The following is a 14990-nucleotide window of genomic DNA, read 5'->3' on the forward strand; positions in this document are numbered from 1 at the left end:
TAAATATTTGTTTAAAATTTTCTTCTATCTGGGAATTTTTATTTTAATACATGCTGATCTTTTAAAGCTGATAGTGCAGAAGTACTTATTAAATGCAGTAAAAAAACTGGAATTTGTGGTGAAAAATTAGCTGTCTTGCATTGAATAGCAAGTGATGAGAGTTAGGATTATGGACAATATTGTTTTTCTGTGTCCGTATCTAGTATATAAGAGCTCCATAGCTCAACTATCTGATGCATGAGATGTTTCATAAACTGACAAACATCTTCAGATAAATATTCCTAATATGAGTCACAGGATGATTTTGGTTTTGCATGCGAGTGAATTTGGCTCTAGGAAAGTTGATCAGAATGCACAAGTGGTCCAAGCTAACTTCCAATAGTAGGGTAGCAATGACTGTCAGAAATCAAAGGCTCTAGTCTTTTCGGTCATATAACAAATTGCAAGAACAACAAGAAAAATATTCCATTCATGTCACATTGATTCATTCAAGCTTTAAAAGCACACACTTTGTCCCACTCTTCATAGACTGGTTAACTGGTAAAGATAATACTAGGCAGATTTTTCAAGAAAAGCAAAATGAAGAGGTTGCAACTATGTGAATTTTCATGTACAAAGCTAATAAGTGTGGGTCTGGCAACTCGGTTGAGTGTGTCCCGTGTGACCATTTTTGTGGGCATATCTGATCCACCCATGTTAAAAATGTGCCCTCTATAGTATTTGCTAATAAGGGGCATTGTGGCGGGGTCCCCAGCCCCGCCCTCTTCTCCACAAGGTTAAAGCAGGCCCTGAGGCCGAGTTCAGCACAATTCGCAGGCCCTGAGGCCTAGTCCACGCCCTGAGGGGATGGGGTAGGGGGGTCCGGGCCCTCCTTCTCCACCGGACCCCAACCCAGGGCCCTATTAGTGGTGGGTGGTTCCCACCACTGGCTCGGCGGGAAGTTCTCCCTAAAACGCACCGAGCCCACTGAGGGGTTCCTTGCCCTGGGTTGCTTCCTACTCCAACCCCACCTGGGGATACCCCACCTGGCGAAGCTGGGCCGGCGCCGGCGGCAATGTCGGCAAGTCCCAGGTCTGGGGCAGCAGCGAAAGGGTTGTTCACTGCAGCGGGGCGGGTGGCCCCCCGGAGTTGGCGTTGCGGGTGGGCTCAATCCGGGGACGGTAGCAGCAATGGTGGCGGTCCCAACGACTCTGGTTCCAGCAGCAGGTCCGGCTGTGGCTCTGGGGTTTGGGCCAGAGTTCCTTCCTCCCCGGAGGTCAGCCCCAAGTGAGCAGCCCAGTAGCCTTTTATACTGGGCTGCACTGCGAGCATGCCCAGCAGGGCTGTGGGGGAGGGGCATATTCTACCCAATAGACGGGCTCTCCTCCCCCCTGTTCAGTTCGGGGCAGGCCAACCTCGTCACAGGCATTGATACCTACTCACTTTTTTTCTGAGTGAAGTTCCAAAGTAATACTGTCTATCTAGTTATCTTGTCATTTTCAGATTTAATATCCTTGTTTGGAATAATGAGTCCTGAGGAGAAGTAGAAAAATTACAGTGTTTAGAAAGGAGACAGTTAAATTAATAATTTTTAACTTGTATACAAAGTCCAGTAGCAGAACTGAATTTGAGATCTTCCCTTGATAAGTAAGAATGCCTGTTTACAATAGCCACAGCCCCTTGGAAGTCTTTTGAGTTATGTGCTATAGTTACTTGAGCCAACATTGGGACAAACATCGCAGCATCCATCAGATCCTGTTGTTTCTGGTTTACTAAAAGAACAATCGCAGATTTCTTGTACGCTTTCAACTGAATCTGTGTCCTCCAATGCAATACATTTCCAATTCTAAAGGCCTTCATCAGAATTAATTAAAAGAAAAAATAGAATCGTAAAAATTTTGCTGCTTCAAGTCTGACCTATCCAAATAACCTAAGGATAGAAACAAGTTAATTTTATTCCAGCATCCTGAAATGCATCTTGCAAGATCAAACATTAAATATTTCTAGGTGGCTTCAGAAAACCATACCTTGGCAAACATAGCATGTTCTTTGACCCTCCTTTCATCAGTGGGTCGACAGGCTAGAACAGAGCAAGAGAACTCTCAACACCTACCTGGGGAGAAGCAACTTCTCCCTGTATACAAATTTCAGGGAAGGATTAACGAAAGATAAGACTGTAGTTTCTATCAACCTGCAGACAGACTGGCAGCTCTTCTTATGTATTCTTTTTATAGAGCTTCCCATAGTAGCATATAGTATCTCATCTGATGTTGCCTTCCAGGAGTTACTAGAGGTTGCCAAGACCTTGCAGTGAGGGCACCGGTTTAACTGGGAATGAGACAGGGACAGTACTCTCTAAATACACAGATGTGATGTTCCTAAGATATTCATTTTTGTACCCTTCTGTCATTGACCTATTGAATTCTTTTTCTAAACAGAATGAAGAGGGATTAGTGAAGTTCTTTGAAAATGTAGTGAGACAGACCCAGATGAATCCAAAGAAAGTGATTGGTTGGATTCTCAATGAAATGCTCCATCGTTTAAATCAACACAGCCTTACCATCAAGGAAAGGTGAAGCTTTCTGATTATATTGAGTTCATCAAACAGAACCATCCATCTTCCCATGGCCAGACAAACAATTGTGAATGGTATCTGGTAACTCCAGCACTGGCTCCTAGTTTAATGGAATGTGAACTCATTGGTGGGTGGACATCAGCATTGTGGGTACCCACTGGAGATGTAAGAGAGTAGTCAAGTCGACTACTTGCATTTCCCCTGCTGCCTCTATCAGAGGCGGAAAGGGCAGAGGGGAGCAGGAGCCGGTGGCGGAGAAGCTGGCTTAAAAGCTGGTTCCCGCAATAACCGTCTCCATCCTGCTCTTGCTGTCTTTATTAGAGGCATCAGTAGGGAAAGCTGCTCCAGTAGCAGCCCCTGTCTGTGGAGGGTGGAGTCCTACCAGGAATTTGGGACACACACACACACACCCACACACACAGTCAGGAGGTGCTACCGGCTTGGCAGGCAGCCTGGCTCAGTCCTAGCTCGTGCCAGGCTCCTACTGCCTTTTAAATTGCAGATCTGTAGCGGGGATTGGTCCCAGCGTGACCTGGGAGTGAACTGGCTGCATTCCCCAATCAAGTAGTCGATAAAAACTCTATGGCCAACTCGATTGCTAAAATAACCTAATCTTAACATCCCTAATGCCCACCACTTCTTTTGGGAGCCTAGACTGTGTATGGGTCTTGACTAACTAAGACTATTCCATACCTTCCAAAGAAGGATAATCTTGAACTATTGATTGTCATCAGTGGCTTTCCATTTTTATCCTGTGAAAATGGCAAACCCTGCTCAGCTGACCAAAAAAAAAAATTACATTTTAATAGTTGTATTGACATAATATTATCAGTATAAGACAAGGTAACTAATTTGTGTTTGGTTATAACAATTTACCTTTGTTTAAATGATTGTATGCAACCTATACAAATGACCAGGCATCAGCTAGAGATGTTAAGATCATATTGTGTGTGTGCATTTTAAAAGGAGCTCTTGCCTCACTCTTTTTTTTTTTTTTTTTTTTTTAAATCTAGTCCAGTCAGTTCTCTCTTTCTGGCTGACCTTCTAAACCTTCTAGAGAGAGGAACGATTTCTTCTTCAGCAGCCAAACAAGTGAGTTTGTTTTGGACCTTCTGTACCTTTGAACTTGCCATTGCTTTCTTCATTTTCACAGTAAATCTCCCATGTGGAATCCATATGACTTCCATGGTACCGGTAAATTCATTTTATATTTAAAGCATCAAATATGCCAGACTTTTACTTGAGGTGGGGTGTATGCATATATGTATGTAAAATTTGGGGTTAAATAGTAGGGAGAGCCCTGAAACAAAACCCTAAATCTAAACATGCCTGAATTTTGGGCAATTTGGACTTGACACCACTAACCAGTACTCTCTGTAATCAAATCCCAAATTCTGAATGCTCCTGTACTATGGGAAGGTTAGAATTGACATCCATGTTTTAGTGGCTTGGTCCAGTCTCTGGTGAGAAGACTCTCTGATGAGGAACTTTCTACGTTATGGTTCTTAATAATCTGAATAGGAGCTGTGGTTGTAAGATGTCACATCCCACTGAATGGCAAAGGGCAAAACACAGCTTGGTTTATTGATAAAGATAAATGTGTGTCAAGTGCCCTGTGAGACTGGGCAGGCACTGTAGACACTGTAGATGCTTCTTAGGCAGGCACTGTAGACAGCCAGCTATTGTGTCTCGCTCTCATTCAGGCCACTCTCCCAAACCCAAGAAACTGTGCTAATCCTAATAATTAATTTGTATTAAGATAGTGCCTATGGAGGCCAGTCATGGATGAGGGCCCTCTTTTCTAGGCATTGAACAAACATATAACAGAGAGTGTCCTGGCCCCAAAGATAAACACCGGTCAAGGATGGTCTAGATGTTGCTTGGTCCTGCCATGAGGTCAGGGGACTGTATTTGATGACTTCTCAAGGTTCCTTCCAGTTCTGTTATTCTGTGATTCTATGATTACAACTTCAGTACAAGACAAAACACATGTGGAGCACAAGGTAACAATGAGACAATGCCAGTAAGCATGATAGGCAGTGATCACAGTAGGAGAAAGCAGAAAGGTGCTTGTTTGAAAAAATTAACAATGGCTACTGACTGCTGATACTGTTGGCAGAGTAGAGGAAGGTGTTGATGTCACATCCGACAACAGTGAGGATTTTTGATGGGCTACTGGTAATTGCAAAAATATTGCTTCAACATCTGCTGATCTTTCTGGAATATAAACTGTAAAACTGTGAGGGGCAACAGCAACTTTTGTTTGAGTGTTAGCGACTATCACAATTTAGGGCCTAAGTTAATATAATTAATATCTATTTGTCTCTTTATCCTTGCAACTTTATACCTGTAGAATATTAAACAGATGCCACTGGATACACTCGTTAGTTTTTTATTGTAAAAGGGTCAACAATGAAATTAAGACATTTAACTCACATCATGTGGTTCCAGAGCTGAAGTTTTCAGATAAACAAGGGTAGGTGTTTGCATATTCATAAGAACATAAGAGTGGCTGCACTGGGTCAGACCAAAGGTCCATCTAGCTCAATATCCTGTCCTTCCTCCGAGGGAATGAACAAAACAGGTAATCAAGTGATCCTTCTACTGTCACTCATTTCCAGCATCTGACAAACAGGGACACCGTTCCTACCCATCCTGGCTAAAAGCAATTGATGGGCCTATCTTCCATGAATTTATCTAATTCTTTTTTTTTAAGCCTGTTAAAGTCCTGGTCTTCCCAGTCCTCTGGCAAGGAGTTCCACAGGTTGACTGTGCATTTTGTGTGTAGAAATATTTCCTTTTGTTTGTTTTAAGCCTGCTACCTATTAATTTCATTTGGTGATCCCTAGTCCTTGTGTTATAGGAACAAGTAAACAACTTTTCCTTATTCACTTTGTCCTCATTAGTCATTCGATTTCATAGATCTCTATCATATCCCTCCTTACTCTCCTCTTTTCTAATCTGAAAAGTCCCAGTCTTTTTAATCTGTTCTCATATGACAACCATTCCAAACCTTTAATACAGGAGTGGGGAACGTCAGGCCCGGGGGCTAGATGTGGCCTCTGACTTGCCTGGATCCGGCTCCCGAGGCTCAGCCCTCCCTGCATTGGGGAGCCTGTGCTGGTGCTCCATTTTCCCCTTCTCCCCACTGTCTCACCACAGGGCTGGAGCACATAAAATCTACTAGGCTGGGCTCCCTTAGGCTCTGGTGTGCAGGTAGAATGTGGGGAGTGTCTTTCTGCTTCTCAGTCGGACAACATGTCAGAGTTTTTTGTGTGCAGCCCCTGACTGATTTCTGTGGGTTAGTGGCTCCCTGACCCAAAAAAGATTCCCCACCCCTACCTTAATAATTTTTGTTGCTCTTTTCTGAACTTTTTTCAATCCCTAGATATCTTTTTTTGAGAGGAGGAGACCACATTTGCAGACAGTATTCAAGATGTGGGCGTACCATGGATTTATACAGAGGCAATAAGATATTCTCTGTCACATTCTCTCTCTCTCTCTCTCTAAATTATTCCTAACATTTTATTTGCTTTTTTTCACTGCTGCTACACATGGAGTGGATGTTTTTAGAGAACTATCCACATGATTCCAAGAACTTTCTCTTGAGTGGTTATAGCTAATTTAGTTTCCATCACTTTGTCTGTAGAGTTGGCATTGTGTTTTCCAATGTGTATTACTTTACATTTATCAACATTAAAATTCATTTGTTATTTGGTTGCCTAGTCACCTAGTTTTGTGAAATCCTTTCGAAGTTCTTCAGTCTGCATTAGATTTCACCATCTCAACTGGTTTGTATCATCTGCAAATTTTGCCACCTCACTGTTTATCCCTTTTTCCATATCATTTATGAATATCTTGAATAGGATTGGTCTCTGTATGGACCCCTGCAGGACATCACTAGTTGCCTCTCTCCATTCTGAAAACTGAATTTCTTCCACCTATTGTTTCATTCTAGCTGTAGATTTGGAATCGAATTAGTGTCTGTTCAGTTTTGCATGGTTGACTTTGCATCAAAAAAATTGTTATAAAGAGAGGCCAAGAGTTCTGAGTCAGGATTCTTAAAGTTACATTAAACTGGCCTGATTTTTGGTGGAGCTTGAAATGTCTTAGTTCATAATTAAGCCAGTCAGCGTTGTGGTTGCTCAATTCCTTCTGAAAAGTAAGACACTTTTCTTCATGAACACATGTTTGGAAATGGTCTTAAAAAATAAAGTTTGTAATGGGTAGAAAAGAGTGAGAATACTTAGAGCATATGGATATACAGAAATTTTGTGTACATGGTTTTTGAGAGCATTCGTCAGCCTCGTGCTTAAAATTCTGAAGAGGAACATCAGAGTTTGATTTTTAGCTCTTGTGGTGGTGTCTAAGAAAGTAAGTTTGTTGTTTTAATGGAGCTTTTAGCATTTCAATTTATTTATAAACAGGCAGTTTTGATAGGTTAAAGTGAGGCATTTCAGAGAGATTGCATCTTCAGCTTAATCACTAGCTCCTTCTAATATATGTATTGTGCTCTATGTTCTGAATTCAGACACAGAGTAATAATAGTACAGTTTGCCCATCACTGAGGGATGCTGTCAAACCTTGCCACATTTAGAAAAGTATTTTGGTTGCCTAGAATAAGAATAACAAATGTTTATAAAATTTCTCTGCAGCAGGCAGAGATATTGGATGCCCTGAGGACAAAAAGGGCTATATATACACTACAGCAGATGCATTGCAGCATTCGAGGTGGGTGGGGGGAATTAACTGCAGTATTGAAGACAGATCCAACAATAAAAGATGGAAGGGTTTGAGCAAATAGTCATGCATATGCATACGTTTGTACTGCAGGAAGTGCCAACAGTTTCAATTTTTCAGAAGTCTGTGCTCACTTGCAGTTGTACAAGGCAGCAAACTTCTCATAGATGAAAAATTGTGAACACTTTTTAAATGTGAAATGTTACATAGTGGATATTGTATGTCAAAGAAGAGACCCTGCTAGAGGATGCTGTTATGTAATTTGAGCATACAAACCAAATTTTGTCTTAAAAAATAGTGTGCCTGCTAATCAAAGCTAACCATTGCATGTGGACTATATAAAATTGTTCAGCAAGTTTATAGCTTGGTTTGACCAGTGAATGTGAATGAATGAAAATAATTTTACATTGTTTTTAGACCAGACATTTCTATAGGCTATAACAACATTTAAAAAAAGAAAACTTTAAGTGAGATGAGGCCACATTTTTCACCTGTCAAATCTGTCAGGGTTTTTCTATAAACTGCATGGGCAGCCAATGACCTCACCGCCAGGGGAGGCCAGCGCCTGGCTCTTCCCCTTGTGCCCCCCTGGTCTACCTCCCTCACAGCCACAGGTGCCCAAAGCATGCCCACTGCAGCCCATGACCCTGGCACTGCTCAACTAGGAAGCCAGCCCTAGCCCTGGTGTGCTGCAGCTTCAATGCCCACAGTATCTGGGTGGCGCAGCCACAGCCCCAGATTCCAGTTGTGTCTGTCAGTGTCCGACTGAGACATGGAGACCTTGGCATGAGCTGGCAACTAGTCTGCCCACATCACAGCATCTGCTTAAGGAGAGATTTTTCAGCTGAAGGCCAGGAGGTGGTAAAATGTATAAGCACACACAGATTACAGAAACTCCTATAGTGGTGCTCTATCATCTCATTGTACAAGAGCCTTCAAAACTGGCCAGAACTAGAGCCAATACATGTTCAGTATGGAAAAGAGTATGTGCGCACACACACACACACACACACACACACACATATTTTACCATGTGTTTCATGTTAGAATGAATCCACAGAATCAAACCAAACCAGATGAGAGTTTGAAATGTCTGGAAATGGGGGATTTTACTTGTTTTAAGGCTTTCCATGAGAAACAACTCAGGTTTGCTTGGAAGTGCTATGCATCTGTCAGTGTACCTGAGGGCTCTTTCATGACAACAACAACATGCTTGGCAGCGTGGGTCCATAGCTCTGAAAGTCCATGGCCACATTGCATGGCTTGATTCCAGGTATTTAAAAGCTCCACAGTTATTACTGATCTGGTACAGCCAAATTAATCATGGATGACCACAAGGTTGCCACCTGTTCATGGCTGGGTAATGTCTTCTCCTGACCTTAAGTCCAATCTTCTGGGCTCAGTGTGCAGGGACTTTCTCTCTCAGGCAGTCTATAAGACTAAAAGGTTCCAGCTGGCAGTGACCAATGAGGACTTCAATCCTGTCAAGGCCAATAATACATCTCTATTACTGATAAAAATCAAACCATCAAAACTCCCCCTCAGTTGCTGTTCACATTGCATATGAAATGTCTCCAGTCTCCTACTGTCTTGTTTAAGCCACTGGGATAGAGAATGAGGAGAGCTGTGAGCCTGGCCCAAAGCACATTTAACTCAAGTGGAACAGACAAGACCGCAGCAAGCCCAGAGCTATTACAGAACAGAAGCAGGCACAAGCACCAGTGCAGACTCAAACCCACACCTGCTATATTCCAAGTCCAGAGCCAAACCTCTAGGCTATAGAGGAAGTTAGAAAAAAACCTCTTGTCCTAACCAATATTTAATTAAACCGCTTCTACAGGCAAGAGGGAAACAAGCCCATGTTCCCCAGGGTGCACATACAGCACAACTCTGTTTGAAACCCCTCCAAAACCCTTCTTAAGGCAGACAGAGGGAGGATTCAAACTCTCAGAACCACTAAGGAAGGTGGATAGTCTAACGGCTGCACTACAAAGTGCAAAGTTGCTGCTCCTCCAGTAATATTTAACTAAAGTGTATCATCTTCAACAGGCAACCTCAAGGGGTCCCCAGTCTCCATCACCATCGCTAGCTTCATAATCCAGGCAACTTACCTGGGCTGCAGCATATCCCTCTTCCCATACTCCCTTTTCAGAAGCCCCATCACTGGCCATAAGCAACCTCACCCCAATACTAGCTAAAGTGGAACAGCGTCAACAGGTTACGAATTGGGAGCCCTCATAACTGTAGTCCGTGACCCAATGATTAGGGCAGGAGCGGGGAACTTCTGGCCCCCAAGGTTCATGGCACCCCAAAGCCACTCCCCACCTCCGCTGCAGGGCTGGAGCACACAAAATCTACTGCGCTGGGCCCCTCCTAGGCTCTGAGTACAAGAGGGGAATGTGGGGAGTGTCTTTCTCCTCAGTCAGTGAGAGTTGTTGTGGGTTGGTTGTTTGGTTGGTTGGTTGCTTGCTTGCTTCTCAATTGTGTGGGTCCCTGGCTGATTTTTCTGTGGGTCAGTGGCCCCCAACCAAGATTCCCCACCCCTAGATTAGGGCATTCCCCTGGGTGGCAGGTGAGCCCTCTCCAACTCTGTCCTCATGAGGCAAGGGGGAAATTAAGACCGTACAAATGGCCAGATTGAGTCAAGCCAAAGATCCTGCTAGTGCAGTCATTCAGCTTCCAATAGTGGCCAATGCCAGATGCTTCAAAGGCAATGGACAGAAGAGGGAAATTTCAAGTGACCCATCCTCTGTTGGCCACTCCTAGCAGCTGGCAGTGTGTAGTTTAGGGATGCCTGGAGTATGGGACGATGTCTCTGACTATCTTGTCTAACAGCCCTTGGTGGAACCCTTCTCCATGCAATTGCTCACTTTTTTTATTTAACCCTCTTATAGGTTGGCCTTCACTCTATCAATTAGCAAGGAGTGTCACATACTGACAGTGCCTTGCAGGCAGACATACTACCCTTAGTTTGGTTTAAGCCTCTTGCCTATTTGTGTCCTCGGGACACCCTGACTCATGAGTTATTTGAAGGTGTGAATAATACATCTTTTTATTCACTTCCCCACATGGTTTATAGCACTCTGGCATATCCCGCCTTTGCAATGGCTTTTCCATGCTGAAAAGGAAACCGGCCCCCCACCCTTCCCTGCAGTCACAACTGAGGCTTCTAACGATTGAGCTAAAGGTTACATGGTAGGCCTTCGCCTCCTTTCCCCCTGTCACCTCAGTTGTTTGGTGGGGCATTCAAAGGTACCTCATAGGGATGTTAAATTTAGATTAATTAACTATTCAAATAGTCAATGGGATTTCCATCGACTATTCAGTTAGGCGCCTCCACCTAAGGGCGCCTCCACCTTTGAACTACAGCGAGAGCCCTGCTGGGCTCTTGCTACAATTCAAAAGCGGAAGCCCAGCAGGGAGTGCAGGGCTAGCAGGGGACTGGTCCCAGGACCGTGCAGCACCTGAACCTTTGAAATGTACAAGAGCCCTAGCGGGGCTCTTGTATATTTTAAAAGGAAGCCCAGCAGGGACTGTAGGACAAGCAGGAACTCCCCTGCAGGGACTTAGGGAACAGCGGGGACTCCCCTGCTGGCCCCAGGTTCCCTGCGGTGCCTGTGCCTTTGAAATGTACAAGAGCCTTGGTAGAGCTCTTTTACATTTCAAAAGGAAGCCTCACGGAGCGCAGGGCTTCTGCATTTGAAATGTAAAAGAACTCTGCCTGGGCTCTTACACATTTGAAAAGCAGAATCACAGCGGAACCGGCACGTAGACTGCTTCAGTCCCTGCTCGTGCCGTTTCCCACTGTGCCACTGCCTCCTCTGCCTGCCCCCCTCCCGGCAGCTCTTGCTCTCCCTCTTTGCTGCTTCTCTCTCCGACAGACGCAGCGAGGGGGAAAGGGGAAGTGACTAGTCGCATCGCTAGTCGACTATCCATTAAGCTTATGCTTATGGGATAGTCGACTAGTCGCTTACATCCCTAATTTCTCATGAGGTACTATCTTGGCACCTAAGTGGTTCCTGGACAGGAATCGCAAGCAGAGGTTGGTACCGGTGAGTGGTCTGGTTCAGTTTCCTTCTGCCTACTTGAGGAGAAGAGATGTGAATAGGGCTCTGCAGTCTCTCACATGTGACTCCCAGCGCCTTCAGGCTGTACCATTGTTATTCAGTAGCAATGAGGCAAGATCTAATTGCTGAATCACTTTGTAGTAGTGGTCTGGGTGCTTACCCAAGCTGTGTGGATGATTCAGGTTTAGTTCCTTCTAAAGCTTCATGAGTGAACATCTGGCTGCTGGACTAAGAGGTGGGTGTGGTGTTTTCTGCCTTGTCTTGTTCTCATGCAGTTGTACCAGTTCATGGGGATCACAAAGCTAGTATTTAGCCTTATGAAGCCTAGCAGTTTGGGTGTGTGGTTAGCTTGTGTTAGAATGGGGTTCAAATTCCCTCCATATGCCTGTTGGAAAGGGATTTGAATCTTCATCTCTTACCTCTCAAGTGAATGGCCTAAGTGCTGGGCTAGGTGGTATTCTGACCTTGGGCCTCCCTTGCTCTTTTCTGCTCAAGCTGCTCCACACTCAGTTCATATTCATCAGGCCAAAGCCTCAGCAGACAGCTTGCTGGTTGGGTGTCTGCCCAGCAGGTTAGAAGTTGAGGTTTGCTTTCCCTTCTTGCTTGTTGATCTCTTACCTCTCAAGTGAAGATCTGGGCTAGGAGGTATTCCAGTGTGCTGGCTCTCTGTGTATCCTCTTGAGGATAGGCCACTGTCATTAAATAATTAAATAGTCATTGAGCCACAAGCACCCCATCAATCTGCCCGTAGTCCAGTGGCTTGGGTACTTGCCCCTTCAATAGCGCATGTGCTAGTTCACATCCTCTTTATGCTCCCTGGAAAGGGATCTGAAAATTGATCTCTTACTTCTCAAATGAATGGCCTAAGTGCTGGCCCAGCAGGTAGTTGGAAGTGGGGGCTCCTTCAGCCTCTACTGTTGATGGCTAGCCACATTCAGTAAATATGAAATGAGATTGGACTGCTTAACTCCTGTAACTCCCTCTGTATTCCTGTGCTTCGGGTACCTGCCCTTTCTGTTTTTGTTGAGAAATGAGTGGCAGTGTGATCACTGTCAGCGTTCCACTTCAACTATATATTAATCAGGGCACAGGAAGCTTCCAAAGCCCTCTGTGCTAAGGGGGTTTCGGTTGCTCAGCTGGGGTGAGAGTCCCTGGATCAAATCCCTGCTCTGCCAGGCAAGCAAGCCTCTGGTGTATGAGAGTAGAGCCCTAGTAGTTGATCAAAAGGACATTTGTGGCCCCTCTTGCTCTTTTAATGGAAGAGGCATTGTTGCTGGGAAGCAACCACCACTCACTCACATCTACCATGATAAGGATACAAGCCCAGGCTGTGGTTGACCCCCAGGGCACTGCTATGGGCTTTTGAGGGATGTGAACTGGGGGCTCCCACCTCACTGGTGAGCAAGCCTTGTCTGAATCCCCTCCCCCTCCCAAGACGACAGTGGCCTCTTGAGAAAGAGAGGGGGTGTCATGATCATGAGGGTTAGCCAGCATCCTGGGAACTAAGGGGTTAACTATGTCCCTTACCTAAACCAGGTGGCAGGCAGCCAATAGAAATGTAGGTAGGAATTTCAAACTGGGACAAAGGAATTTTAGGGGTTTCCCTTCCTTTGTCTCTGGGGCAGTTTCTCTCCATCTACTGAGGGGGACAGACAGAATGTCTCCCTCCAAGAACAGACTCTTTGTAAGTAGGGTAAAGTTTAGAAGATAAATCCATTAGGTTTTATTGTTTTATGGTTTGGGAAATGGGATCTAATGTCTGTGCATTTAAAAATGCTTTTTGCTTTCTTTTGTAACTAAGCTCCTGGCCCATGAGTATATTACTGTTACTTTTCCATCTAGTCATTATGCTTGCCACAGGAATATTGTACTGATAATAAAAGTTCTTTCTCTTTTCTTTTCTTAACCTGGCATTGGTTAATTTTTGTGTCCTGGTTTGTACTTTAGGGGTAAGATTTTCCAAGTGATCTCTCTCCTGATTTTCTTATCAATATTTTGGTGGTGGCAGCAGGATTTTATCCCCAAAATCTAGGTTAAGATTTTGGGGGGAAGTTTTATACCAAAGCCTAATAGATAAAGTTTTTGGGGTACTTTTGTTGGCCCCCACTTCTGCATTTATCATGCCAGAGTGGGGAAGGAGCCATGACAGGGGGTTTGGAGAAGGATGCCCCATCCCCCCCAAAAGACGATCACCTAGGAGGCAGGAAATCCCTGTGCAAACCCCTGCTGAACACAGGGATTTGAACCAAGATCTCCTACTACCCAGGGGAGCATCCTAACCACTGGAGTGAAGAGTGAGGGTCTTGGATGGTGGGTGAAGCTGCCAATTGTAGAATAGAATGTGCCCCCCCCATTCTATTCTTGCTCCACTTAGATCCTTCCTCCTCCCCATTGTCTCCCTCTTCTCTGCTCACCCATTCCAGCCAAGTCCCTGAACCCAAATGTAGCGAATGACATTTGGGGGAAAACCACTCTTCTCAAATGTCTTTCTAAAGCATGTTTTTCACTGTATGCCAGATTGTGAAGATTGAACATGGAAAAGGTACTTAATTAAAAGCACTAAATTTGGCAGTAAACATAATCACAGGTTGTTTTTTTATATACCCTGAAGTTTGTCAGAGATTTATTTGCAAAACTTAGAAGTATGGGCAAGTCAGTTGAATACAACATTAAATATTGTGGAATACATGATGCAGCCCTTCTCTATTTTATATTTTAAATGTGCTCTTAATGGAGGGGTGAAAAGAATAAAACAAAAACAAAAAAACCCTGATATGGCCCCCGACTTGAGGAGAAAAACACTCCCCATGTTCCCCTTGTACACCAGAGCCTAGGGTAGCCTCAGGCGAGTAGATTGTGTGTTCTCCAGCCCCACAGAGGTGCAGTGCAGGGCTGGAGCGCCAGCACGGGCTCCGTAATGCCAGGCAGGGAATTATGAGATGCGGGGGCTGAATCCAGGCAAGCCGGGGGCTGCATCCAACCCCCAAGCCTCAGGTTTCCCACTCTTATTTTAAGCCTTCATAAAGTAATCATTCCAGATTAGTACATATTTAAACTCACTGAAACAAAGACATTATTTTAAATTAATCAGTCAGGACAGTTTACTGTGCTGTATATATTTACAAGAGTAAACCCAGTCTGACAGGCCCCCTCTAAGACAGAGGGCAAACTCTCTCTGTGCCTTGATATGCTTTGCATAGGAGAGGAGAAGGCTGTCAGGACAACCAGTTACTGCTCTCTGATTCTCAAACTTTCCTGGCCCTCACCTGTCTTAGACCACTCAATGAGCTTCTCTTGGTAATTCTGCTTGGAGTAGAGGGTTTTTGTTTGTTGTTGTGTGTTTGTATTGTGTTGGATTGCAGTTTTGCTACAGTGCCCTCTTCCTTCCCTCTGGCCACCTGGGAAATGACCATGATTAGAGAATTGTTGGTATGGTACAGGCCAAACCTAAAATCAGTTCTGCCCTTTACTAAGAAAAGATGTGAGTTCTTTGTTTTTTAGTTTCTATTTTGAGCAAGATCCCTGGGGAGTTTTCTCTGAGCTTGTTGATTCAATTCGCGAGTTGTACTTCCATGAGAAGTGACCGGAGTTAAAATGCTGTAGGGGAGCTCAGGAAGGAATTACTTCCA

At 44.4% G+C, this 14990-nt stretch overlaps 1 protein-coding gene across 1 annotated transcript in view; it reads left to right on the plus strand.

The window, feature by feature from the left end:
- Positions 1–14990, plus strand: part of GATB (glutamyl-tRNA amidotransferase subunit B) — an 83416-nt gene that overhangs the window by 55599 nt on the left and 12827 nt on the right. The window contains exons 10-11 of the mRNA XM_006111591.5: positions 2418–2551; positions 3568–3646. Of these exons, the coding sequence (XP_006111653.3) occupies positions 2418–2551; positions 3568–3646 (213 nt within the window). The remainder of the gene's footprint in view (positions 1–2417; positions 2552–3567; positions 3647–14990) is intronic.

The sequence above is a fragment of the Pelodiscus sinensis genome, chromosome 4 (genome assembly GCF_052426305.1).
Source record: "Pelodiscus sinensis isolate ZL-2025 chromosome 4, ASM5242630v1, whole genome shotgun sequence".
NCBI lineage: Eukaryota > Metazoa > Chordata > Testudines > Trionychidae > Pelodiscus > Pelodiscus sinensis.